This window comes from Drosophila elegans, unplaced genomic scaffold (assembly GCF_018152505.1).
Source record: "Drosophila elegans isolate 14027-0461.03 unplaced genomic scaffold, ASM1815250v1 contig_183, whole genome shotgun sequence".
Lineage (NCBI taxonomy): Eukaryota > Metazoa > Arthropoda > Insecta > Diptera > Drosophilidae > Drosophila > Drosophila elegans.
Genome location: NW_024545550.1, coordinates 2063919 through 2090521, shown reverse-complemented (window position 1 = coordinate 2090521; position 26603 = coordinate 2063919). Strand labels below are relative to the sequence as shown.

The 26603-nt window shown below is 47.2% G+C and overlaps 9 protein-coding genes across 10 annotated transcripts; 7 read left to right on the top strand and 2 right to left on the bottom strand.

Annotated features, from left to right (window-relative positions):
• Positions 1-107: 107 nt before the first annotated feature.
• Positions 108-516, top strand: LOC108149709 (protein transport protein Sec61 gamma-2 subunit). Its single transcript, XM_017277475.2, has one exon. It carries the CDS (start codon positions 200-202, stop codon positions 404-406), a length of 207 nt encoding a protein of 68 aa, XP_017132964.1. The 5' UTR covers positions 108-199; the 3' UTR covers positions 407-516.
• Positions 517-757: 241 nt separating this feature from the next.
• LOC108149766 lies at positions 758-10948 on the top strand. The gene is given in 13 exon segments (XM_017277590.2): positions 758-908; positions 1643-1897; positions 2927-3052; positions 3121-3336; positions 3398-3727; positions 3790-4486; positions 5886-6456; positions 6515-6620; positions 6677-6779; positions 6855-8329; positions 8332-9187; positions 9248-9721; positions 9794-10948. Coding segments are annotated over 12 exon segments (5904 nt in total). The 5' UTR covers positions 758-908; positions 1643-1714; the 3' UTR covers positions 10561-10948.
• Positions 10949-11265: 317 nt separating this feature from the next.
• LOC108149688 (U3 small nucleolar RNA-interacting protein 2) lies at positions 11266-13127 on the top strand. Its single transcript, XM_017277454.2, has 5 exons — positions 11266-11422; positions 11473-12302; positions 12364-12561; positions 12617-12753; positions 12810-13127. Exons 1-5 carry the CDS (start codon positions 11369-11371, stop codon positions 13046-13048), a joined length of 1458 nt encoding a protein of 485 aa, XP_017132943.1. The 5' UTR covers positions 11266-11368; the 3' UTR covers positions 13049-13127.
• Positions 13128-13541: 414 nt separating this feature from the next.
• On the top strand, positions 13542-14773 carry LOC108149819 (transmembrane protein 177). Of its 2 annotated transcripts, none has more exons than XM_017277689.2 (3): positions 13542-13737; positions 13796-14252; positions 14313-14773. In XM_017277689.2, the coding sequence occupies exons 1-3, from the start codon at positions 13565-13567 to the stop codon at positions 14643-14645; spliced, it is 963 nt and encodes a 320-aa protein (XP_017133178.1). In that variant the 5' UTR covers positions 13542-13564; the 3' UTR covers positions 14646-14773. The 2 variants fall into 2 exon arrangements, with proteins under 2 accessions (XP_017133178.1, XP_017133179.1); XM_017277690.2 differs by having other exon boundaries at positions 13550-13741.
• Positions 14651-16720, bottom strand: LOC108149820 (Hermansky-Pudlak syndrome 1 protein homolog). Its single transcript, XM_017277692.2, has one exon. The coding sequence runs from the start codon at positions 16659-16661 to the stop codon at positions 14871-14873; it is 1791 nt and encodes a 596-aa protein (XP_017133181.2). The 5' UTR covers positions 16662-16720; the 3' UTR covers positions 14651-14870.
• Positions 16721-17247: 527 nt separating this feature from the next.
• Positions 17248-18437, top strand: LOC108149823 (probable cytosolic iron-sulfur protein assembly protein Ciao1). Its single transcript, XM_017277695.2, has one exon. It carries the CDS (start codon positions 17328-17330, stop codon positions 18333-18335), a length of 1008 nt encoding a protein of 335 aa, XP_017133184.1. The 5' UTR covers positions 17248-17327; the 3' UTR covers positions 18336-18437.
• LOC108149824 (DNA excision repair protein ERCC-1) lies at positions 18333-19641 on the bottom strand. The gene is made up of 3 exons (XM_017277696.2): positions 19514-19641; positions 18723-19348; positions 18333-18663 (listed from the first exon to the last, which is right to left on the bottom strand). The coding sequence occupies exons 2-3, from the start codon at positions 19290-19292 to the stop codon at positions 18475-18477; spliced, it is 759 nt and encodes a 252-aa protein (XP_017133185.1). The 5' UTR covers positions 19293-19348; positions 19514-19641; the 3' UTR covers positions 18333-18474.
• Positions 19642-19724: 83 nt separating this feature from the next.
• On the top strand, positions 19725-23909 carry LOC108149841 (structural maintenance of chromosomes protein 2). The gene is made up of 7 exons (XM_017277717.2): positions 19725-19991; positions 20050-20361; positions 20414-21143; positions 21200-21627; positions 21682-21951; positions 22006-22199; positions 22254-23909. The coding sequence occupies exons 1-7, from the start codon at positions 19824-19826 to the stop codon at positions 23689-23691; spliced, it is 3540 nt and encodes a 1179-aa protein (XP_017133206.1). The 5' UTR covers positions 19725-19823; the 3' UTR covers positions 23692-23909.
• A 280-nt stretch (positions 23910-24189) lies between these two features.
• On the top strand, positions 24190-26535 carry LOC108149803 (putative mediator of RNA polymerase II transcription subunit 26). Its single transcript, XM_017277669.2, has 3 exons — positions 24190-24361; positions 24590-24745; positions 24797-26535. Exons 1-3 carry the CDS (start codon positions 24359-24361, stop codon positions 26123-26125), a joined length of 1488 nt encoding a protein of 495 aa, XP_017133158.1. The 5' UTR covers positions 24190-24358; the 3' UTR covers positions 26126-26535.
• Positions 26536-26603: the final 68 nt, after the last annotated feature.

Here is a 26603-nt window from a genome sequence, read left to right as displayed (position 1 = left end):
GAAAAAAACACAACAAATTAAATTAAATAAAATTAATTTATTAGGAAAGAAAAAATGCATTTATTAGGGAGGTTCCCTGGGAATCCCGACCCTTTTTTATGTGGATTTCAACTTCTGCTATCTGGTAACACTACAAGAAACGACACGGCAGCAAATCGGTTCACTGGCTATTTTCGTTTAATAAGGACTTTATTTTACAATGGACAAGGTTGTTAAATTTGCCGAGCCTGGACGCGTCTTCGCCAAGGACTCGATTCGACTGGTGAAGCGCTGCACCAAGCCCGATCGCAAGGAGTTCCAGAAAATCGCCATCGCCACCGCTGTGGGCTTCTGCATCATGGGCTTCATCGGATTCTTCGTGAAGCTGATACACATCCCCATCAACAACATCATCGTGGGCTCCTAAATGCAGCAGGTGGCCAAGGGACCAGGAAGAACAATACAATAATAATAAAATGTAATTACGGTTCCAAAGGGAACTCTAGCAAAATAAAAATCCCTTTTTCGGATTGTGTATATATTTGCGTTTTGGGGCTTGGTATCTTTAAAATGATTTATCTGCTTTGTATGCAAGGGGGCAGGATAGCCAGTATAGGATTGGAAAAGATAAGAAAACAGGTGGAATTCTAATAAAACATATCCGGCAGTAACGAACCCTGCGATTGGGTTGAGTCCTGGATAACAGCTAAGTTTCACTCCTTTTCATATAGGGTTAGGGGCATATTTATACAAGTCGTTTTTTAGTGTTCGACGACGGTCACACTTAGGAAAGTAAATCATCAAAAATACATCGCAGTTGTTACGTGAAAGTTTTCAAACGCTAATTTTTATATATTGACAGTGCTTTTATGAAATTTTTCTTTACAAAAGTGTCTGGCAGTGATTGTACAAATGTATTAGCGTAAAAGGTAAGTTTTTGGTGGTTTTTGTGGCTTAAAATATAACATTGAAACTGATGTGAAAAAAACGCGTGTGAGTGTGTTGGTATCATAAACGTGGCTTTGTCCGGAAAAAATATGTTGCGATAGAGCTAAAAAATTGGCAGTGCCATTAAAAACATAGATACATCACGTTCGCGTATCAAAACTTTACAAAGAAAGCGAAAATACCTAGTTTATTGGTTATATTTGGAAGGAAACAACATGCGAGAAAATATGCCTCATGGTCGCCATATTGAATTTTCAAGGCATGCCTGTATGTGTGTGTATATATGTGGCTTGTTGTTTGTGGACGCGCGTGATTGTTTACGTCTGGTATAGATTATATAGGCAGATATCGAGGTTTATCCAGCCTTGTACAGTTATTTTCACCTAAAGTGACATCTTTGTCAGTGCCTTTAAAAAACATTTTTTAAAATATCCTTTTTTTCGAAAAGATGTATATGCACTATATTTGCTGCGAGGGTGTTTATAGTAACCCCTTCAAATAAACTCAACTGAGCTAACTTATCAAAATATTTTCAAAAGTGTTTTTATGGACTTTGCACCAAACCAAATTTGTTTTTAGTTCCACAAAAGTGATTAAATCATAAAAACCATTCTTTGCTACTTAAGGGTTAATGCCTTACTCCTTTCACCACTTTGTAGCATAGTCACTTTAATTCGACAAGTCACTTACCGTTTTGTTTCCCTTTCACTTTCAGCCAAAACCAAACAACTGCGATTAACGTAAACCAAAAAATTGATCGACAGTAGATCAAGAAGCGAATTCCAGAATGGATCAGCTATTTCAGAGCTACCGCGACGATGAGCGGAGGATCGGCGAGGAGTACCTGTCCAGCCTGCAGGATCTCAACTGCAACAGCAAGCCGCTCATCAATATGCTCACCATGCTCGCCGAGGAGAACATCAACTACGCCCAAATCATCGTCAAAGTGGTGGAATATTACATCAGCCAGGTTAACAAAACAAAAGCGTATTTACCTAAAAACCAAAACACTCCAGCACACACACAGCGAACAGAAGGTCGACACAAAAAGTGATTCTCCATGTCGAGTTTGTGATTAGAATGTGCAGTTCATTGTTTACGTTTGCCATTTACTTGCAGGGAAAACCAACAAAGACCTATTTAAATTTTCTAACTTACTTGCTAATTGCTTTCTCGGTTTTTGTCGGTTTTCCTCTGCAAAGATAGGTTCTATATCTTAATATTTATCAAATAATTTGGGTTTTAAGACGTGACTGATTTTAATCCTCAGCAAAGGTAAGAAGTTTAACCTGCTCCTCGTTTCTTATTTCATTCTACTTTGGATCCCAGAGTTTAAAGCTAAAGAATAACAAACAAACAAAAAAGAAAACTGAAAAATGCAATAAAAAGAGAAAATACTTAAACAATTGTCACCAAGTTGTCTTTTATTTTATACAAAAACATTGACTGCTTACAATCAATCAGAACATTGATGTGCAGCAATTTTTGTATTACCAAAAGAGAAAAGCAAGTTTTGGTAAAAGTAAACATGCAGCTAAACTGAAATTTAAAGCCCTAAGTACAAGAAGCTAACACTTAAAACATTTTTTTTGCCTCATTTTCATGGTTGGATTTCCATTTTCATTTCGCTCGGAAAAGGGAACAAAATCAGCTAACTTCATACGCGATCCCATGTAACCCGTTAAATTCATTGAATGTTTGGACACCCGTAGGGTACATACTTAGTTTCCTCTGATAGGACCCTTTCTCTGTGTGGTAGACATTTGCTCGAGTTTGGTGTACTTGCCTTGGAGATGTCGAAAACCAGCAACCGCTGAAGATAATGACTTCGATGGACAATCGCTGACCCTTGTGTTGTGTTGTTGTCTGTCTGCCTATTTAGTTCAGATCAGTCTCCTGAGTTCTCTGCCCCTTTCTATCTGTCTGAATCTCTGCTAGCGACGTTCCGTAGTCACTTATTGTTCTTTATTTCTTACCTATTTTACTAAACTTCAAACAGGTGGCGCCCGAATTTAAATTGCCCATACTATATTTAATTGATTCGATAGTAAAGAATGTGAAAAGCAGCTACGTCCAATTGTTTGGGCAATGCATTGTCAACATATTTCTCCACGCCTTTGAATCGGTAAGTGGTTATAATCTCTTAAATTGTATGCTTCTTAATGGCTTCATATTTTTGTTTTCATCCCACAGGTTCAGCACTCGCAGACTCAGGTTTTGGAGAAGGTGCGTGAGCGCATGTATGCCCTGCGGCAAACCTGGAACGAGGTCTTTCCGCCCTCCAAGATGTACGCCCTGGATGTGAAGGTGAAGCGACTGGATAACAACTGGCCCATCACCGCCAAACAGCCAACTAACAAAATCCATGTCAATCCGGCCATTCATGTGAATCCGGACTTTCTGAAAACGGTAAGCGCAATCAAGAGCTCATAAAAGAATTCAGAGAAATACTAAAATATCCTTTGTGCAGGGCATGGTTCCGGTAATGCCCGTTAACCCCACATTGCCCAGCGACATGGAGGAGATACTCCAGGCCAAGACTCGCGAACTGCTGGAGCTCAAGAAGCGTAAACTCGAACTTGAGCTGGAACAGACCAAAAAGCATTTAGAGGAGCAGGAGCGTCAGCTGAACCAGGCCACTGACGCGATGGCTGTGGCTCCGATGATTATGCCTGCCCCGACTGTAGCTGCCATTCGTCCGCCCTTGATGGATCCCGTGTTGGCTATGCGAAATCAACGTGCACCGGGAGCAATGGGCAATGCTGGCCCCATAATGCCCAATATGCCAGTAGCACAGCAGGTAAATTGAAAAGCGTACGACAGTAGCTAAACGAAATCTAATCTATTATTTCCTACTTGCAGCAGTTTACCAACAAGCCAAAAGTTAATCCGGTCAATCCGGCACTGCTCAACTCGGTGCGCCAACGAGATCCGCGACTAGCGCGTCAAATGCAGTCGCAGGCCTCACATCCGGCCGCTCCCGCACGCTCCGATCCTCGCCTGGATGCCAAGTCAAGCTCATCACAGAAATCTAGTCGTTCGCGCAGTAAATCGCCAGTGCGCAACAGCAGCAGTCGCTCAGGAAAGAGTGGAAACTCTCATCACAGCACCAATTCGTCGAGCCGCAAGCGTAGCGAGTCCAAGAGCTCCACTGCCTCCTCATCCTCGTCGGGTTCCGATGTGCGACACAAAAGCGGCAACAACAGCAGCAGCTCCAACCAGTCGCCGGTGAAGCGTTCTGGCAAGCATTCATCCAAGGAGCAGTTGGATCGCTACGCTCGCAATGGCTCGCCCACGGGATCCTCGAAGCGCAAGAGCAGCTCGCCGAGTAGTTCGCCTTCGAAGTCAAAGCGCAGTGCATCCCACAAAGCCTCCACATCTTCGTCGCGAGGAAAGCCATCGTCGGGGCGATCACGCAGTCGATCTCCAGTCTTCATGGACGTGGATCTGCGCAGCGGAGTCCGCAGCAAGTCACCAGAATCGAAGGCAGTGGCTCCCACATCTCTACCTCAGGTGGCCGCATCTTCAGCAGCTAAAGCACCAAATGATTTAGAGAAACGTAAGAAACAACTTTTAATTCTAATCTCACACCTGTTAGCCAACAATCAAGTCGACTTCGACTCGGAACATAGTCCTACAGACAGCTTAGTCGAAAATTTTGAAATTACCAACCAGATTGGCGGCACTCAATGGCTTAGGCAGGCGGAAGGGCGGGTTTTTGGAATTGTGTGTGGTTGACAAGTGGAAAAATTCTACTCTGCTTTTACCGAAGTCTGTGATAAGTACAACTGTGATACCAAAGTGGCCGTTCCCAAAAGTGGACTATTTATCAATGCATATTTTAATTTCAATTTCTTACAAAACTTAATTGCATTTTATACAATTAAGTTTCTACTGAGTAAAACTTCTCTTATTGATCTAAATGTCCTCATTAATTTTTTAATGCTTTCTTCGTTGTGTTTTGGCCCATTATATTGAAGGGAAGGGGGATTTGTTTCGTTATAAGACAACTAACCGTCAACCATTGAACACATATTTATGCCATATTTTTTTATAAATACTTAAGCGTGCTTTAAAGAATTCATACAAGTTTGAAAATTTTAAACCAAAGTGTAAATAAAATGTGTTTAAAAACCTTTTGCATTCCAAGTTGTTTTAATTGATGCAAAATGTAGCCAGGTGCCGCCTTTAAAGTTGATTTACGTTTTGTGAATGTCAAACCAACAAGTACCACTAAAATTGAAAGCGAACCCAAAATAAACCTAATGATTAAACTGTGAAGTATTTCTTGTACCTTAAATCGACTATTGATAAACATTGATTGATTAGATGGAGATAAACTAAAATAAAATAAAGACTGCAGTTTTAATTTGTTGTTAACACCCATGTAATACCAAAATGAAAAAAAAACAACGCTAATTTTTAACTATAAATCAAACCTTTGGAAACTATACGACCAGATTAAGTTTACTTTTGTTTTAAGCGTACGTTGTAGTTGGCTTCCATGTAAATACGAGCCAGCTGGTTAAATCCGTATATGTATCAATATTATTTTGTATTTGTAGAACGGCACTTTTATCCCTTTTATACCCTTTTGATAACAACTGATTTAATTTGATTATTTTTAGTCTAACCTAGATTTCGCATTGGTTCCCCAACGGAGCCCGTGGATTTATTAACTTATGATTTATGCATTAGTTCTCACAAAATTTCTCTAGCCCGATTGTTGTGCCTGGTGTTTGTTGACCTTGTATCCCTTATGATTTGATTATGATTTTGCCACCCAGCTCCCCCCGATTTATTTGCTTAGCACTTTTTCCGCTTAGTTCCTCCATCGTTTCGTTGTTCTGTTTGCTTTTATCTGAAACCAACTCCTCTGCCGTAAGAAACAACAAAAAAAAAATGTGTGCCCACAAGCAAAACCAAATTTTTAGCTACATTTCAAATACTTGAACCAGGCCCTCCTCCAGCTCCTCCAAGTCCGCCGATTATAGATGTATCGAGTATGGACATTGACTTAAGGCGGCCCAAGACGCCGCCTCCCCCAACATTCGACTCATCGGAGAGCACCGACAAGAAGGAAACAATTAGCAGCAACATCAGCAGCACAATAATACTAGCTAGTGGCGCCTCCAACGCCTCCCCGTCAGCCGCGTCCACTTCCAAATTGCCCGCAAAAGTGTCGTTCAAAATACAAAAACAGTTTAATAAATTAGAAAAATCTACAGCGAATCTATCAACAGCATCACTGCTAAATTCGAATTCCACGACTTCAGCAGCCACAGCGGCATCGTCAGCATCAGCATCAGTCCCAGCTGCCTCTCTAGTCAGGCAACCGTCGCCCAGTCCCTCGTCCTCTTCCGTCTCCTCGCAGGGTAATGTATCGGACGCCCTCCAGCAGTCGATCAACAAGTTGCTACAGGTGCAAGGTGCCGCCGAAAAGCGTCCCGCCGATGCACAGCCGTTGGAGATCGACGACGAGGAGCAACCGCCGCAGCAGAAGCGCAGCAAGTCAACCAAACTGGACGCGTAAGTGAACCACTGGAGTCTTTCAAATGACAATTGTTCATATAATTTGCTTGCTTAGTCTCTTTGGCAGCGAGGATGTAGACCTGCGTCGCGAAATTCCATCTGTTAAGCCAGGCGTTATTGTGGTGGAGGACGATTCCATGGATAGCTGCGATGTAAGCAAGGTAGGATTGGTTGAAATCTAACTTTTGAACATGTTATTTATATAACTATTTAATAGCCAACAAAGAAATCTAGTTCTCCTCCGAAGAAGGCTTCTTTGGAGGAGCTGCGTGCCAGATTGACAAGTGCGGCTCGTCTTCATAATAAACAGGGCAAGTCTGGTAAGTATTCACAGAATGATCAAACACCAATTTGAATCTTTAGCTAACAAAGTAAATATGTCAACTCTCCTACAGATAAGGGCAAGGATCAGGCTGTGTCGCAGCGCCTCAAGCAGCTGTCTCAGTTGAAGGACAACGATGATTCTCAGGAGGCGCACGACGAGAAGGTTCGCACAATTCTCAGCCAGGCTCAGGAGATGTACGAGAATCACAGCATGAACCAGGAACAATACAAGGATCTTGTACAGAAAGTGGTGGCCATTAATGAAAACAGCAAACTGAAGGAGTCCCGTCGCCGAGACGATGATCTGGACTTGGAACGCAATGCAGCGAGGGATGCAGTGCTTCGCAAGCGCATTCCCAAGCTAAAGGGCAACGAGAATCATTCCTCGGGCTCGCCACGTAGCGATGGTTCGCCCAGGTACGAGGATCCACCCGCACCTGCCCAGGAGAAAGCCTCCAACAAAAGGGATAAGCCCAAGCGGGACCTTAAGCGGCGCAAGCCCAGCAAATGGGGTGAACAAGTTGATCCTGCAACCGCACAACGAACTGCCTGGGCAATGGGCAATGCCAATAATAATAGTAATAACAACAACAACATCAACAAGCGAGGAGCTATTCAAATACCTGTCCAGCCGCAGCCTGGATTCCGAGGCATGCCTTGGCAACAGCCACCACCCATGGTGATGTCTGGAGTGCCACCGCCACCGCAACCGCCCTCGATGATGGGTCTGCCGCCTGTGCCGCCGGTGACGATGACCAAGGCCATAAACTCCCTGGACAATCCCATGGCAGATGTGGTGCGCAGCATCACGATCGACGGCGGATCCAAAGAGATTCGCTTCTACAACCAGGTGGCCATCATCTTTATGGATGGCGATCAGCCGCATGAGATTGGTTTCCAGCAGGGTCAGCGCGTGATCCTAATTGATCACAATGAACCACTGCCGCTGAGCTTCAACGACGACTACAAGCCGTTCCAGTTGGATGGACAGCTCCATCGGATCCGCTTCGGTTTCCCATCGCGCGAACTCTACATCGACGACCACTGGTACGAGATTTACTTCGGTGGTCCGCCCGTCTCCCTGCCCATTGGAAATAAACTGCATGTGGTCAAGGCAGAGGGTCCGCCACCCAACGTGGATATCGGCCGAGTGCGACGGGACCTGGTTGTGGGCAAGATCAATATGATTGTGGATGCTCACAATATAGTGCCGCTCTTCCTGGACGCCAGACAGCAGACCTTCCAGCTGGGAGCCGAGCAGCATTCGCTGCAGTTTGTGGACAGTTTCCAATACGCCTTGCTGGACGGGCAGCTACAGAAGATCGAGTACGGTGGCCTGCCGAAGGGAATGACCTTAAACGGCGGTCGCAACTGCTTCGTTAGATTTGGCACGCTGCCCAAAGGTGTCACCGCCGGAAAGACGCATGTGGCGGACATGGTGTATATTAAGACTGAAGCTCCTGCAGAGCCACCGCAGCCGCCTCCAATGATTGTGAAGCCGCCGCCAGTGGTGGAGCAACCGAAAGCAGCACCTGCTGCTGCTGCTGCCCCCTTTCCATGCCAGCCGCCGCCGCTGCCCTGGAGAGCTTGAACATCAACGATCTGTTCCAGAAGCTGGTTTCGTCTGGCATAATAGGTGGAGCTGCTGCAGTTCCCGCTGTGCCAGCCGCGGATTCGCCAGCGACCAAGGAAGCACCTGCCACTGCCACCGAAGCCTCAACGGCAGCTACTCCGGCTCCAGTGCCTGCTGGTCCACCCATGGAGCCCATCAAACGCATTGATCTCCACAAGCCAGAAACGATCAAGACTAGGCAGGCTGCGGTGGTGGCCACTCTTTACCTGGGAATGCAGTGCAGCAGCTGTGGAGTGCGTTTCCCGCCAGAGCAAACCATCAAGTACAGCCAGCACTTGGACTGGCACTTCCGTCAGAACAGAAGAGAGCGGGATTCGACCAGGAAAGCCACGTCGCGTCGATGGTATTATGATCTCAACGACTGGCGGCAATACGAGGAGATCGAGGATGTGGAGGAGCGGGAGAAGAACTTCCTGGAGGCTCAGGGCCAGCCCGGAGGAATTGAGACTCTCGAGGAGCTGTCGCAGCAACGGTCGCTGGACTCACCCGTGCCAACGTGTGCCGCCGGAACAGATGATGTGGATCACTGCTGCGACATGTGTCACGAGAAGTTCGAGCAGTTCTACAACGAAGAGCTCGAGGAGTGGCATCTGCGTAGCGCCATTCGTGTGGAGGATAAGATATACCATCCTCTGTGCTACGAGGACTACAAGGCCTCGTTGAATCCTCCGGCGGAGGTTAAGTCCGACAAGGATGTGGACATGAACAACACCGATGATAATGCCATGGACACGTTGATCAAACTGGAGGATGACGATGATGATGTTGAAGGTGGGTTTGCAGTAAATGAACTTTTTCAATCCAGTCCGTAACAAATGTGTGTTTGAATAGGTGCCGCCAAACCATCACAGACTGTTTTGGATGACGATGACGACGATGTCATTGTGCTGCCCAATGAAGAGCCCAGTGTCACGGAAATTGTCGACGACGACGACGAGGACGAGTATGTTCCGGGCAATGTGACTCGAGCGGACATGGGCAACGAGTCCCAAGACAAAACAGAGCCCAACTCCGAGACAAAGGAACCGGAGAAGGACAAGGAGCAGCAAGGGGAACAACCCCAGAGCGAGTCGGCCAACGAGTCGGATGTGGAGATCCAAGAGCCACACATTCCGTTCACCGATCTGGACACCTATGTGGAGAAGGAGATGGACGAGGCCACCAAAGCGGCGCTGCTCAACGTCAAGATCAAGGAGGAGCCCAAGGACGAGTACGAGGAGGACGAGGACGATGGTTTTGAGGACGTGGGCACGGTGGTGTCACTGTTGCCCCTGCCCGAAGACGAGATCTCCATCCACAGCAGCGGTAAGTGTTTAGCAGCTCATTCCCTGCCCTCAGTAAATGATCAAGTTGCTCAATCCACTGGCATCCTGGCAGAAACTCAAACGCACACCATCGGCTCGTCGGCTTCGCCGGCCACCATTGAGCGGCCGGCGTCGGTGACCTCGCTCTCCCTGCCCGCCAACGAGGCGGACGAGGTGGAGCAGGCGGATGCGACGGCCACGGCGGAGGCGGAACTGAACGGAGAGAAACAGGAGTCCACCCATAACCTGAGCGCTGTGGGTCCGGCGTTACCTTTGGCTAGCATAGTTAATAAAATAAAGATAAATATCACTAAGAATACGAGTAGTAATAGTCATAATAGTGCCTCCAACGCCACGACGACGGACTCGCAAGTCTCGGCCATCAGCGTCATCGGTGGATCAGGAGGAGGCGGAGCAGCTGGTGGTGCATCCGGAGCCGCAGATTCAGCGCAGCAGGTGAACGCCATTCAAACCATTTCCACCATTCCAGTGCTATGCGGCGGCAACACGTTCGTGCCGAAGATTGCGACCAGCAGCACTTCCTCCAGCGTGATCAGCTCTATCTCGGTAATTGGCAGCAGTTACGGCGGAAGCGGCAGCAGCAGCAGCAGTAACAACGGGACAAGCAGCCGGAGCACTAGTTCCACCGCATCCTCTGCAGCTGTGACGCTTCCGGCGGATGCGGCCAGCCGGAAATCACCCACTCCGCCGCCCGCTGCCATCGAGCCCGAACCAGAACCCGTCGTGGAGATGAAGGAGGCGCTGCGGAGCGCCACGTTGAAGCGGACGAAGAAGGTGCAGAACGGCATCGAAACGTCGGGCCTGTGCTCGATTATGTAAACCGCACGGCTCGGCGACCAAGCGATATTCCTATTTAATTTTTACTACGATTACTTTTACACGTTACTTAGTTTTAGATAGCCAGCGAGACGTTCTCCGCCGGAGAGCGACGCCTCGTGCTCCGTAGGTACCCAGATATTTCACCGATCCGGAACTTACACACTCGTATACATTATTTATTACCGAAAACAACAACTGGCAAAATTTAATAAAATGATAAATACACAGAATAAAAACAGAGTATACATAATTTGTGATAATTTTATAACACTAGAAAACTAATCAGAATTCTTCAACCATTAACATCAAGCTTAACTAATTTGTAATAATGCGTATGTTTTTATGCCGAATTGAAAGAATAAAAAGCGAAATAATGAATTCAACATCAAATATTATATCCATAATTTTTTCATTTTTAGTTGGTAGTTGATTTATAATCAAAAAATAACAATTGAATTCTTAATAAAGATATATATTCAAGCTCAAATTCAGTTTTTTATTTACATGGGAGGGATTTTTTTAATCGCAATATTTGAGTCTGAAATGTTTATAAAATACACAAGGCTTTTGAATATTTAATTCTTGAGCCAAATTGGCGCCCACTTTAGAGTTACCACCACTGCTGTAGACGGTTTCATAGCAATCAGCCTGTAAGCATACAACCAAAAAACAGCTGACTGAAAGAAAATGCACTAAAATTGCCCTCGCGCTTTTTTATATGCACGTGGGACTGTTCCAGCATTTAAATTAAGTTTTTATTTTTATCAGAATTATTGAATTAAAGCCGTAGGACTAGCTATTTCCTGAGATGTCGTCATCCTTTTTCCTCAAGCCAGGTGCCAAGGGCACTAAAAAGCGAAAGGTAAGTGAAAAACACGGCATAGAGAGAAGCACCTGTAACGCTTTCCAAAGAATCCCGCAGCAGCAACAACAAAAGGAAAACCTCTCAAAAAAGGCGGAAAAGTGGGAAAATCAGCGCCTGTAGGAGCAGGACCAGTGCCAAAGAAGCAGCGCCGTCCCAAGGAGGAGGACGAGGAGATAGCCAGCGACGATGAGGAATACAACAGCGATCTGGGCGGCGAGGGCAACACATTGGCCTTTTCCTCGGACGAGGGCGAGGAGGAGACTCCGCAGGACAAGCGCCTGCGATTGGCCAAGCAGTATCTGTCGGAGATCGAGAGACAGGAGGCGGATCGAGCCGAAGATCGGGAGCTAGCCCAAAGCGTAGAGCAGCGCCTGCAGACGGAGTATCTGGACAGCGTGGGCAAACTGCGCCGGAACATCGCTGGCAGTCTGAAGACGTGCGAATCGAACCGCATCCTCAAGCACAAGCTGCACCACACGCCCATCTGTGCTTTGGCACTCAGTCCAGATGGCAAATTCCTCTACACGGGAGCCAAATCGCAGTTCCTCCTAAAATGGTGCACGGAAACGGGGAAAGTGCTGGAGAAATCCGATGTTCTATCGCACCGCGAGGAACCCGAAACGGGCAAAAAAAGGCGCTCCCATGTCATCGCCATTTGCCTGTCCTCGGATATGAAGTACCTGGCTTTGGCAGAAGGTGGACCCCATATCCAAATCTGGTGTCCGCAGACGATGAAGCATGTCAAGACTTTAAAAGGCCATCGGGATAGAGTGGCAGGTTTGGTTTTTCGCAAGGGAACACATGATTTGTACTCGGCGGCCAAAGATCGATCGGTTAAAATCTGGTCTCTGGATGAGATGGCCTATGTGGAGAGCTTGTAAGTGTAACATTTAACGAGCCCCTTTAATATGGAATATTTAAACGCATTTCCCCGCCAGATTCGGTCATCAAACAGGAGTGACCAGCATTGATGCCCTCAGTCGAGAGCGGGCTATCACGGCAGGAGGTTCGGATTGTTCCTTGCGCATCTGGAAGATTACAGAGGAGTCGCAGCTGATCTACAACGGGCACAAAGACAGCATTGATTGCGTGAAGTACATCAACGATGAGCATTTTGTGTCGGGTGGCATGGATGGGTAAATAAAAAAGCATTGAAGGATTTGAGCAATCGGTTACAAGTATATTTCACAGGGCCATCAGTTTGTGGAGCGCCTTAAAGAAGAAGCCCATTTGCACGACCCAGCTGGCGCATGGAGTGGGTGATAATGGCGTGGCCAACTGGATAACAGCCATTGCTGTGGTGGTCAACACGGATTTAGTGGCAACAGGTTGGAATTAACTTTTGTTTTTCACTGAGTGTGGTTAATTTATGCTGTCTTTTTAGGCTCCTGTGATGGCAGCGTCCGGCTCTGGCAAACGAATCCCAACGCGCGCAAGATGCTCCTCATCCAGAGCATACCCATCGCTGGTTTCATCAACGGACTGACCTTCAATGCCGATGGCAGCAAGCTGTTTGTGGCCGCCGGTCAGGAGCACCGCCTGGGTCGCTGGTGGCGACTCAAGGAGGCAAGGAACCACGTAGTTATGGTCGACGTTAAATTACAAAGTGCGGCCAGCAGTTAGGTTAAGTTCTTAGATTAAGTAAACTTGTATAGTTCTTTTAACAAGATACGTCATGAAAAAAATATAATTCAAAAAGAAATTGGCACCTTTTCCTAAAAATTTAAATTTGTTTAATTTTTTACTGCCTGAAAATAAGATAAAATGTATTTCCTGGGTATTAGCTTTAAATATTTAAGGTTGTCCTATTCGTTGAAGCGAATGGAGTACTTTAAGCAGAAAAAGAAAATATATATCTAAATGTTTTCTGAACTATGTATATTAGGCAACTAATAATTTTGACACAAAAATGTTTCAAAAGAAACATGAAGAATTATTTAAAAATCATCTTTATTTTGTAAAATAAATACATTTTTTGCACTAATTAACTTCTTTATTGATTTTGTTTAACCTTTTTTGGTTTTTCTTTTTTTAGTTAGTGTCAGTTTATGGAATACCCCTATTATTTATGGTCGTGGTGGCATTTCTGTGGCGCAGTTATGGTCACCCTGGCACTATTACCAAACGACAAGTGCTGAAATGCAGCCGAAATTAAAAGCCGGTGGGGGATTATTCTCTTATTTTAAGACTGAAAAAGGCCGACGGCTGGTGTTCTATGGAGCGGGAGTCACCACAGTCGGACTGTTTGTGGGTAACTTTCTGCCGCACACGTTTGGCCTTAAGTATTACCGGGATTTCGTGCAATGCTACCAGTGGGTGAGCAAGTGGTCGTGGTTGGGAGCTGTTCATTCATTCATTCTCCTCTTACAGACACGGAGTGGAGCGTGCTGTGCCGGAGGCAGTGCAGCAACGCCTAGAGAAGGCACTAGACCAGTTGGGATTGACGCCCTTTGAGCGGAAGTTTGTGAAGCCCTTCACCGTCTTTGGATTCGATCTGTTCCAGGCGGGCACCACTAAGTTGCGATTCGGAGGCGCCCTGGGCATACCCGTGAACTATGGCTACGGCAGTCCGGAGGAGATCAAGCGGGCAGACATCCGCTTCAGAGATCAACAGATCGACTGGAGCTCTCCCAGCGGAAAGCTTCTGGAGCAGGCGATTGTTTTAAACGAGGATGAACAGATCTTTGGTCTGAGCAAGTCCGTGCTGCAACTGCAAACTCATCAAGTGCTCCTCAACTCGATCTTCCCCAGCGTCAGCTTCCTCATGGTCTACACCATGGGTACTTACCTGAACCTGCGGCTCAACCTCTTTGCCCGCCATGGAAGCGTGAGTTTGCCAAGAAGTATAGTCAACAAACAGCTTTAATCAGTTTATACGATCCATCAGGTTCGTTTCGTCCTTTACAGCATTCTGGGACTTTTTGGCTTGGGCCTTTGGTCCTTCATGAAAGACTACAATCAGGTGGCCACGGACGCTGAGATCGACAAGCGGCTTGCCAGCATGGGTCCCCAATTCGTGGCCGCCGGAGTCGGCTTCTACGATAAGCATTTAAAGAAAAACATTGCTCTAAGGGATCTAATTGGAGACAATACCTACACCGCTTTGGGCAACGAGAACTACATGCTTCGTCAGAAGTCCATGCCGCTCACAGCCCGCAAATCCTTCTTTCTGGAGAAGATCGATGAGCTAAATAAGGTGCAAGAACCTGAGACACAATAAACAGGTTCATTGTTACGTTTTTATTACCGATTGAAAAAAAAAATTTTTACAAATATCTTTATGGTGTAGCCTAAAACAGTGGATAGTTGTTCTTAATCTAACAAATTTCGATTGGAATATCTCCTCAAGGAGTCTCGTAAATTGACTAGAATCATGTGCTGGAAATGTGCATCTGCATCTGGAAATGTGCCATGGAATGCTAAGTTGGCAAGGGGTTAAACTTGATTAAAATGTCTCTTCGCCTACAACATCGCTGATAGTGGCCACCAGTCGTCGGGCGTGCTCCACGGCACATGTGGCGGTGACCAGTCCCAGATGGATGCAGTACAACTCGTAGACGCGCACTTTCGCCGGTGACAGTTTGGGAAAGCACAAATCAGCCAGATCGTGGTAATAGTCCATGGTTAGTGCGCCCGGTTCTGTTGGGGATTTTAAACCATTGCCACTAGCTGCTCCTGTGGCCAGAAAGTGCTGCTGCAAGTCCAGAGTGGTGTTGAGAATCCCTCCCGACTGATCCTCGAACCAGAGGAAGTACGAGTAGTGGAACGCCTTGTCCTTCCAAATGACCGTGGTCTGGCCCTTCTTTAGATAGCTCCTCGCAATCTCTACCATGCTCCAAAGCTTCGTCTTGGGCACCAGCTGGTTGGGTCGCAGATCCGGGGCCAGCATTTGACCTTTGCTGCGGTTCACATACATGAAATGCACCAGGCCGGGAAAGTCCTCCAAATAAGCATCGATGGATATGTTGCGAGTGGCCTTCACGGCCAGGAATTCAGCGAACTCAAGCAGCTTGGCCTCCACATTGGCCGCCGTATCGGACAGCTGGTCCAGTTCATGGACACTGGAGCTGTCGCAGCAGGCTAGTGTGAATATCTGCTTCAGTTCTTCGCCAAACGAGGGTAGATTCGACTCTATTCTCACCAGAAGCTCTCGCTCGAAGTTCTTAAAGTACTCCGTGTACATCTTGCGCAGGTTTTCCCATTTGGCGGCAAACTTCTTCGTGCAGTTCTCCAAGTCCTCTGTTTCCGAGCGCTGTTTTAAGTACCGCTTCAAAGCGGTTATTGCCTGGGCAATAAAGGATTCGAGATTCTCGTAGGCGGGCTTCAGCGCGTCCGAGTCCCCCTGATGCTGCACGGCCACGATCTTCTGGAGCACAAAGAAGGAGTCGTAAATACAGCTGGTCAGCGGCATGTGGGCGTATTCGATGACTTGCAGGAGAACCTGGTCGCCGTGCAAGCGAGAGATGTGAACAATGCTGGGCACGCAGCCGGAGTTGACGTCATGGGAGACTCCCTGCAGGAATACGGCTACTGCCCGCTGGGACGGGGACTTGGGTGCCTGGAGGGACCGGGATATGAGGCTGAGGAAAAGCAGGTCGGCGGCGGATAGCGGCAGGGCTTGCCGGGTACTGTTGACGGCCACCAGTTTGTTGGAAACAAGCAAAAGGGCGTGAGCCCGCGGTAGTCCCAGTTGCCTCAGGTGCTCCAAAGTGGCGTCCAGGGTGAGATGCACCGTCCTCTTTAGCTCCGCGTTGATCAGAAGCTTGGGCATGGCCTCCAGCAGGAACGTCTGGTCCTCCTGCCACAACAGAGTCTCATAGCAATCGAGGCACTGCGTCAGCAGCTCCTGTTGCATGGCGCCCGCCTGAGAGGCAAACAAGTTGGCCCCATAGCAATAGCGAGTCAGTGTCAGAGCCACACCCATCTGGCGTCCCAGTAGCTCGACGGGTATTTGTCCGATCTTCAAGAAGGTAAACCCTAGGAGTTCCCCAAACACCAAATTGAAGCCCTGCTCGCACTGTAAGCTGGAGTAGGCGTTATCGAACTGGCACTGCATTATCCGCTGCGATCCAACGATGGGGCTGAAAATCTGCAGCAGGACATTACTGTCCAAGGCGCCGCCGGACCGCAACAGACCTTGGGTGGTGGCTACATTCCTGATCTTCTGCGCCAGCGGCTCGTTCAGTTTCTGGTACACTACGTCGTTGGCGCTGTTGAACACAATCAATCCGTTCATTTTCTTATCAGCATCAGCACAACACAAAAACACAATACACAACTTTCACCATAGGTGCTGGGTAACGGAATTCGGTTCGTTTTGATAAGAAAAGGTGACGTCTGCAATTTGGAATTCCACAACACTATCAACTCTTTTTAGCTAGATCTAGCTTTTTTAAAGCTGTAACTTAGCTAAGAACGTTAAAGTCATTTTGATTTTGTTTTTTTATTTGCTGACTATTTTTTTAATTTCTTAACTCTAACTATTATTCTTTTATGAATTATGAATTGAATACCCACCAATTTAATGTTTAACTTAAGCTTATAAGCGTTTGGGCCTTAACATAATAATCGTTGCTCATGATAAGAGCATGCGCTTCTAAATTTCCCGGCTTAATATAACATTCCGTTGAACCTATTTTTATTTTAATTGCAAATTAATTCAACTATAAATCAACATTTCAACTGAAACAAAAAATATAGGGGACCACTCAAAAATAAAATAAATATATATATCTAACAGTTTAGATTAGTTTCTTAATTAAAAGAAGCTAGATTTATAGCAATCCATAGCGGCAATGAGCAGCACTGGCATCAGCTGACGCCGTGCCACACTCTTCTTCTTGCCACATGCGCCTTTGTTATCAAAATCTGGACAGACAGTGATTTATCCACTGAAACAGCAATGGGACGTTTAATTCTGGAGCACACGCTGCAGGGCCACAAAGGACGCATCTGGGGGGTGGCCTGGCATCCCAAGGGCAACGTGTTCGCCTCCTGCGGCGAGGACAAGGCCATTCGAATTTGGTCGCTGACCGGAAACACTTGGAGCACCAAGACGATTCTATCCGACGGCCATAAGCGCACTATCCGCGAGATCCGGTGGTCTCCATGTGGCCAGTACTTGGCCTCGGCCAGCTTTGATGCCACCACAGCGATCTGGTCGAAATCCTCGGGAGAATTCGAGTGTAACGCCACCTTGGAGGGTCACGAAAACGAGGTGAAGAGCGTTAGCTGGTCGCGATCCGGCGGATTGCTGGCCACCTGTTCGCGGGACAAGTCCGTGTGGATCTGGGAGGTGGCCGGTGACGATGAGTTCGAGTGCGCTGCCGTTCTGAACCCTCACACACAGGACGTTAAGCGGGTGGTGTGGCATCCGACCAAGGAGATCCTGGCCTCCGCCTCGTACGACAACACCATAAAAATGTTTGCCGAGAGCGCCTTGGATAATGACTGGGACTGCACGGCGACGTTATCTTCGCACACGAGCACAGTTTGGAGCATTGACTTTGATGCGGACGGAGAACGCTTGGTTTCCTGCAGCGACGACACCACTATAAAGATCTGGCGGGCATATCATCCAGGCAATGAAGCCGGAGTGGCCACGCCCGATAAGCAGACCGTGTGGAAGTGTGTATGCACTCTGTCCGGGCAGCATTCGCGGGCTGTCTACGACGTGTCTTGGTGCAAGCTGACGGGGCTGATAGCAAGCGCCTGTGGCGACGATGGAATCCGCATTTTCAAGGAGACCAGCGACTCCCAGCCGGACGAACCCACGTTCGAGCAGCTCACTGCGGAGGAGGGTGCCCACGAACAGGACGTAAATTCGGTGCAATGGAATCCAGTGGTGGCCGGGCAGCTGATCTCCTGCAGCGATGATGGCACCATAAAGATTTGGAAAGTAATCGAGTAGTCGGCCGAACAATGTGTGGTATATTTAAGTGGTTAAACAATAATAGAATTTCATTTTTTGTACAGTTTCTTCCTTATAAGAAATTAAAGTATTTAAATGATGGATGAAGTTGATTACACCATAGTAATTGGAGTGTCCTCTACTTGCTGAGAAAGGGCTCCTGCAAGGTTTTGTATAGCTTCTTCGCCTTTCGGGGCCCCAGTCCCATCACCTGAGAAAGTCGCTCCTCGCTGGCAGTGATTATGTTGCCTAGATTCCCAAAAGTTTGCAGCAGGGTGACGGCATCCGTCTTGTTTACCGGCTTGATGTTGGTTAGGGCAGCCACCAGCTAAAACATTTAAGGTATTTCATCAGTATGGTTAAAAGTGAGTACTTTATAGCAATTACCTTTTGATGCGGATTCGACTCTACTCGCTCCATGATCAAATCTGGTGGCCTTTTCTCAAACTGTTTGTAGGTCTCAATAATTTTTCCCGCTTCCTCGGCGTTCCATGCCAGCATCATGGTCAGGTCGGCCAGCAGTGAGATCCTGGTCAAGCTCTTGAGGGCATTGTGTGGCTCCGGTGTGTCCACCTGGACCAGAAGCACTCGCAGCTCGTACATCTTTCCCAAAGCCTTTAGCCGCTGGCAAATGTAATCCGGATTAAGATTGTGGTACTTGAGGGACAAGTAGATGACGCAGGATGTGCGACCAACAACATAATCCGGCACGATGTCGTCTCGGAACTCCAAGGGAACATTGAGAATAGATTTAAGGATGGGATTGCCGCGCTGTTTGCTGTGGACCAGAACACTGTGGGGATTGGAAGCCGGCTTGGCAGGTGCGGGAATAGAGGTGTTGTTGCTTGGAGCCACTGCCGTTGCAGGTGGCTCAACTAATTTCGGTTGCTTCGCCGCCGAGGGCATTTCCATGGAGCCCAGAACATCATTAAAGGAATCGTCGTCGAAATTATCCATTCTTGTTGTTTACAAGCTATAAAATCAACTAAAAAAGGTGATGGTGAAGGGAGAAGCTGGTGACGAGAATACATTTAAAATTATAACTTTTTAGTGAGGAGTAACATTAAACTAGAAGAATTTTGTTTAATGTTGTTTTTTTTTTTTTGTTTTTGTTTTATAATTTTTTTTAAAAAAAAGTCGCTAATTTGAATCGAAATGCATGAATTCGAACATCCTACCTGTAAGTTTTAAAGACCCTTTTAGTAATTTTGTTTAAAACCCTTACAAAAAATATTTTTTTTGTTCAGAATTTTAAGTACAAATAATTTAGGTAAAGCAATTTGGGCATTCCGCAAACGACTGAATATCGGAATTGTTAAAAATTCCCATTCTTCGTGATTCCGCGTGCCACAGTTTCTCGAAATTGTTTCAGAGCTCGCACTTCGGTATATTTTAGCGGTTCAGCTACGGTCACACTAAATGCGGTAAAATTTTAACGCGGAATTAAAGCAAAGGACGCCAGGAATCGGTAAACCGCAACGCATTGAAATGTACGTGAAGAAGCTTGTGCTTGATGGCTTCAAGTCCTACGGTCGGCGTACGGAAATTGAAGGATTCGATCCGGAGTTTACGGCCATCACGGGTTTGAACGGCTCCGGCAAATCAAACATCTTGGACAGCATCTGTTTCGTGCTGGGAATCAGTAATCTTCAGAATGTTAGTACTTATTGGATATACTCAGGAATGTATTTTAACGTTTTTTTATCGTGTCCAGGTGCGCGCCTCAGCTCTCCAGGACTTGGTGTACAAAAACGGACAGGCGGGCATCACCAAGGCCACTGTTACCATCGTGTTCGACAACACAAACGCCGCTCAGTGCCCGCAGGGCTACGAGAAGTGCCGGGAGATCTCTGTGGCCCGCCAGGTCGTCGTCGGCGGCAAGAACAAGTTCCTTATCAATGGCAAACTAGTGCAGAACAAGAAAGTGCAGGACTTTTTCTGCTCGATCCAGTTGAACGTCAACAACCCGAACTTCCTCATTATGCAGGGCAAGATCCAGCAAGTCCTGAACATGAAGCCCAAGGATGTGGGTTATCCCCATGTACGAAAATCTTTGAATAACTTAAAACTTCTCTCAGGTTCTGTCCATGGTGGAGGAGGCAGCAGGTACCAGTCAGTACAAAACAAAGCGAGACGCCACCAAAACCCTTATCGAAAAAAAGGAGACCAGAGTGCGGGAAACCAAGGCTTTGCTAGACGAGGAAGTGCTGCCCAAGCTGGTTAAACTTCGCCAGGAGCGTTCTGTCTACCAGGAATATCAGAAAATCTGCCGTGACATTGACTTCCTGATCAGGATCCACATTTCCGCCAAGTATCTCAAGCAATGCGAAACCCTGAAAACGGTGGAGGCCAATGAGAAGAAAATTGAGGATCGTATAGCCAACTGCAAGGCCACACAGGCCAACAATCTAAAGGAAGTCGAGACCATTGATAGCTCCGTGAATGAGATGCAGCAGCAGATTGATGCAAAAATGGGTGGCTCCATCAAAGAACTGGAAACGCAGCTTAATGAGAAGCAGAAACTGCGGGCTACTGCCTCGGGTAGTTTAAACACTGCCCAGGCAAGAATTAAACAGGATGAGACAAAGATTCGCATAGCCTTAAAAAATATAGAGGATGATGTACGTGCCCTCACTAAAAAACAGGCGGACATGGCCAAGCTTAAAGACGAGTTTGAAAGCCTGAAAGAAGCCGATGCCACGGACTCCAAAGCGTATGAGGATGCTAAAAAGAAGCTAGAGGCTGTCTCACAGGGACTGTCCACTAACGAAGACGGTCAGGCCTCAACACTACAAGAACAGTTGAGGGGTAAGTTTATCAGGGGATGACACAAACCATTTTACTCTTTTATTTCGCCTATTTAGCGGCAAATATACAGTTCAGTGAGGCACAAGCCACCATCAAGACCTCTGAGAATGAGCTGCGCCACACGCGAGGTGTCTTAAAGCAGAAAGAAGGGGAGATACAGACCAACGATGCCGCCTACATAAAGGATAAGAGTCTACATGACCAGTTGGTGGTGGAGATCAAGAACCTAGAACGGCAGCTGCAAGGGCTCAACTATGAGGGCGGTCAGTTTGAGCAGCTGAAACAGCGTCGAAATGATCTACACATGCGCAAACGCGAAATCAAACGGAAACTGGATGGCTGCAATGCTTCCCGCTATGATCTGCAGTACCAGGACCCAGAGCCAAACTTTGATCGGCGCAAGGTGCGCGGTATGGTGGGCAAATTGTTCAAGGTCAAAGACATGATGAACTCCATGGCTCTTGTGATGACGGCAGGAGGAAATGTAAGTAACCACTTCATTTCATGAGCACCCCTCTGATCTTGCTTTCTATTTCAGTTATACAGCTACGTGACTGACGACGATGTTACCTGCAAAAGAATCCTGCAGAGGGGCAACCTTCAGCGCCGTGTCACATTTATTCCCATCAATAAGATTCAGTCGGGCTCGCTCAATAGAAATGTCGTGGAATACGCTCAGAACAAAGTTGGTGCCGAAAACGTTCAGTGGGCCATGTCGTTGATCAACTACGATCGCTGCTATGAACCTGTGATGAAGTATTGCTTTGGTGGAACCCTTATCTGCAGGGATCTTGAAATCGCCAAACAGGTGAGTAATAAGTTATATTTTTAGGATAACTTCTTACCTGTTCTTTATCCCCAGATTAGCTACGATCCGCGTATTAATTGCCGATCTGTGACTTTGGAAGGAGATGTAGTTGATCCCCATGGCACTGTATCCGGAGGTGCTGCTCCCAAGGGTGCTAATGTGCTGGAGGAACTGTATTCTATCAACAAAATTGAAAGGGAGTACAGGGAGATCGACTCAGAGATCTCGCAAGTTGAAGAGGAAATGGCGTAGGTATACAAAGTTCCACCCCCGAACCAAAACTCATCGTTTTCGCTTCACAGATCTATTGAAAACCTAGCCCACTCGTTTAACAAGATGAAAGAGAACCTGGAATTGCGTCAGCATGAGCTTACTGAGTGCCAGAGCAAGTTGGCCCAAACGACCTTTCAACGAAATCAGGCGGAAATAGAAGAGATAAAGGAGAGAGTCAAGACTCTGGAGCAGCAAAGTGTAGACGCCCGGGAGAAGCAGAAGACCTCGCAGGCCAAAATCAAGGAAATCGAGGCCAAGTTGGCAGACTCCAAAAGCTATCGCGAACGAGAGCTAAAAGCTGCTACCAGCGAAGTTAATGCCACCAAGCAGCGGGCGGAGAAATCCCAGGCAAATTGGAAGAAACGAGAGCAGGAGTTTGAAACTCGTCAGTTGGAGATAAAGGAACTGCAGAAAACTATCGAAACAGCAAAGCAACAGCATCAGGAGATGATTGACAACCTGGAAGAATTCAAGGCCGACCTGGACGCCTTGAAAGCGAACAGCTCCAGTGCTGCTTCCGAGGTAGCAGAGCTGGAGCAGGCCATAAAGATGCAGAGGGACAAACTAAACGCCCAGAACAATGAGATGCAAAATCTGATGGTCAAGAAGCGCAAACTGCTGGAACAGAATGAGAAAATTGTGCTAGAGGTGAAGAAGAAGGAAAGTGACCAGAAAGATATCATTTCGCAGGCCAAGGAGGCAAAGAAACGAATGGAAACTCTCGAGACGAAATACCCCTGGATCCCAGAGGAGAAGAACTGCTTTGGCATGAAGAACACCCGGTACGACTACAGCAAGGAGGATCCCCACGAGGCCGGCAATAAGCTGGCGAAGATGCAGGAAAAGAAGGACAAAATGGAGTTGAGCCTCAATATGAACGCCATCATGGTGCTGGACCGCGAGGAGGAGAACTTCAAGGAAACCGAACGCCGCCGAAACATTGTGGCGATGGACAAGGAAAAGATCAAGAAAATCATTGTGAAGATGGACGAGGAAGAGCAGGATCAGCTGAACCGAGCGGCTGCTGAGGTGAACACGAACTTTAGCGGAATCTTTAGCTCCCTTCTACCAGGATCCGATGCCAAACTCAATCCCGTTCATACCAATGGCTGCTTGACGGGCTTGGAGATCAAGGTGGGCTTCAATGGAGTGTGGAAGGAGAGTCTGGGTGAGCTTTCCGGTGGCCAAAAGTCGCTGGTGGCCTTATCTCTTGTTCTAGCCATGCTGAAGTTTTCTCCGGCTCCCCTGTACATTTTGGATGAGGTGGACGCCGCTCTGGACATGTCGCACACGCAGAACATTGGCAGCATGCTGAAGAAGCACTTCACCAACTCGCAGTTCTTAATAGTGTCCCTCAAGGATGGTCTCTTCAATCATGCCAACGTATTATTCCGCACACTTTTTGAGGAGGGCGTGTCCACCATCACCAGGCAGGTCAGCAGGCAGGCGACCACCAACAAACGCTGATCATGGACTCGTATTATTTATTATTTTTAAGAAATCTCCAATTCTTAAACATTTCCTTTTCATTTTGGTGAAAGTTGGACCGATTCGAATATTTCCTGCTTATTTTTACTTTGTACCAAGTGTATTGGCATTCAAAGGATCCACTTTTTTAGCTTTGGCTCCATTGTTAAACATCCATCAGTTTATTACATGATTAAAGTTTAAATTTGTCTATAAAACAGAGTTTATTTTGGGAAAAAAAGTAGATATGTAGCTATGTGCATCTTTTGAAAAGCATTTAAAAATCATAGCTTATTTGTTTAGTGTTAAATACGAAAAATAAACCATAAATACTATTCAAAATGTTGAAGTAAAAATATTTTAATTGCCGTAATTAGAAAAAGAGGTATTTTTTCTACTTTCGTAACACTCAAATTTTGTAACGGTCGTTTGCGCATCAGCTGATTTCCAACCGGGCGGGCGAAACGTCAAACTGGTGAGACCGTCAAACGCACACACACATACAGACGTACGCAACAAGAAGAAGAAGAAAAGGCAGCAACAGCAATGATTGACGGAGTGAAAAATTAAACAAAATTCACCGAAATTGAGTAGTTAAAAATCGTCGGCTGTTGAAAACCAAATCATCAAGATTTCGAACCAACGCAGATTGCTCCAGAAGCTCACAATGGTAATTTGCAGGGTGCAGAAATTCGAAACATTCGATTCTTTAATCACACACACGCATGGCCTGTGTGCATGTGTGAGTGTGTGCGGGGAGCAGCAAAAAATTGTAGACACCGCTGGCATTTGGATAAACAATAGCAACAATTGAGTGCTTTTGGAGGCGGGAAAAGAACGGATATGTGAAAATTCATTGATTGGAATGTGGGAATTGATGAGTACTTTATCGTTCCAGGATCGAGTGACCAAGCCGCAGAAGAAGATGCTCATCACATTACTGCGGGAAACCAAGTACATGGAGGGCAAAAAGGAGAAGGAGTGGTACTGGGAGAAGATCCAGGCGGCACTGAATACCATTGGCCCCAAAAAGACCATCATCCAGTGGAAGAAGGTGAGTCAACTGGCCCACAGAAGTGCAAACTCTACATTAAATTCCTTGCAGTGCTGGCGGGATATGCGACTGACGACCAGGAAGAAGCTGGCGGAGCTCAAACGCTGCCAACTCTCTGGGGGATCTCCGCCTCCTGGCATTGAACTGAACCAGGAGGACAACGATATCATCGACATTGTGGGCACCGAGTACTTTTACGAGGAGATGAATGGCGAGCTTAAGGCGGAGAACTTTCTGACCGGCTTGGACTATGCCCCAGAGCACCTGTGCGATGCCATCCTAACGGCAGCAGTGGGTCATCATCAGCACAACATGCAGCACCAGAAGGATCCGCAATCACATGCGGGACAGCAGCCACAGCAGGATCACCACACCAACGACGGGGAAACCAACGATGCACCCGGCTCGAGTAATGGTGGCTCGTATCAGGGCCACCCTGTCTCCCAGCTGCAGGCAGCCCACAACGGCGGTGACCAGGGCGGCCAGTCGCACTCCGGGATGCTCCAGCACCCGGCCTTTCATGGTGGCTTGCATCCGCACTTGTTGAGGCGCCAGCATGGATCCACCGCCAGGGAATCGCCTTTCGAGGAGAAGCTGCTGCAGTTCATGCAGGACGCCTTTCCCAAGAAGAGCAAGAAGCGCAAGAATCGGGATCCCGACAAACTGTTCCTTCTATCCCTGTACGAGGAGATCAAGCGGGTTCCCGAGGAAATACGCCTCGACGTAAAGTCCGAACTAATGCAGATACTTAAGAAGTACCAGAAGAAGTCGCCCGTCAAGGCGGAGAAGTCAACGCCATCCTCCACTTCAACATCCTCGAAATTGAGCTCCAGCAGCAGTGGCAGCAATTCGGTGACAGCCCACTTGTCCCACAGCATGTACCAGTTGCAGAAGAAGTACGAAAAAGGTGAACGAGAGCCGTCGCCTCAGTCACAGGTGGAGCGAGTGACAGCCGCCGGATCAGTCGCTGTGCCTCTCCATGCCTCCCAGCAGCTGCCCCTCTTTCAGCTGCAGAAAAAGTACGAGGACAGTGCCGTGGAGAAGGTTCATCAGCAGCAGCAGCAGCAGCAGAGCGAGCTGCGCAAGCATGTGGAGGCCGCCCATCATGCAGCCCAACAGCAACCGCCACCGCCTCCACCCAATGAGCACCTGCACCATCCCCAGATGACGCACAACATCATGTTCCCGCTGGGCCAGCTGCGCAACGAGCAGCCGCCCGCCCAGCAGCACCAGCATGCCCACAATCCTCACCAGCAACAGCAGCAGCAACAGCATCCCCACCAGCAGCAGCAGCAGCAACAGGGGCAGCATCATCCGCCCACGATCTTCGGATCCACCGCCAGCGAACGGCCAGCAATGTCCTACGAGAACGTCGGATGAGTGCTGAGCCGTCTGTGGGAAGCCACTTGTGGAGCACCACGCCCTGCGACGGTCTCGCCCACGACGGCAGACTCGCACCACTGTTAGCCCTCTATTTAGACAGCAACTCGTAGGTCTCACCCTTATGCTAGCCTACCTAAGTACACGATGCTCGCTTACTACAAAGTTTTTTATAATTCTGAATGCATAAATCTACGGCAAAGATACTCTTAGAACACAGGAATGCTGTTTTGCAGTCTTTGATAAACGATATATTTTGAGTTATACCAGTTTTGTAGTAAGTGCACGCTATGATCCTCATGTAAATGTTTCCGGTGGCAATAAGAACACAGCTAAACTGTGAATCAAGTTCTCAATAGATCGCGACTGGCGAATTTATCGGTGTAAACTCAAATATAATTGTATCTTCATATTGTGTTTGCAGTTGTCAATGTAAGTAAGGGAAAATGATTTATTTACTAAACAATAGAGAATTTCA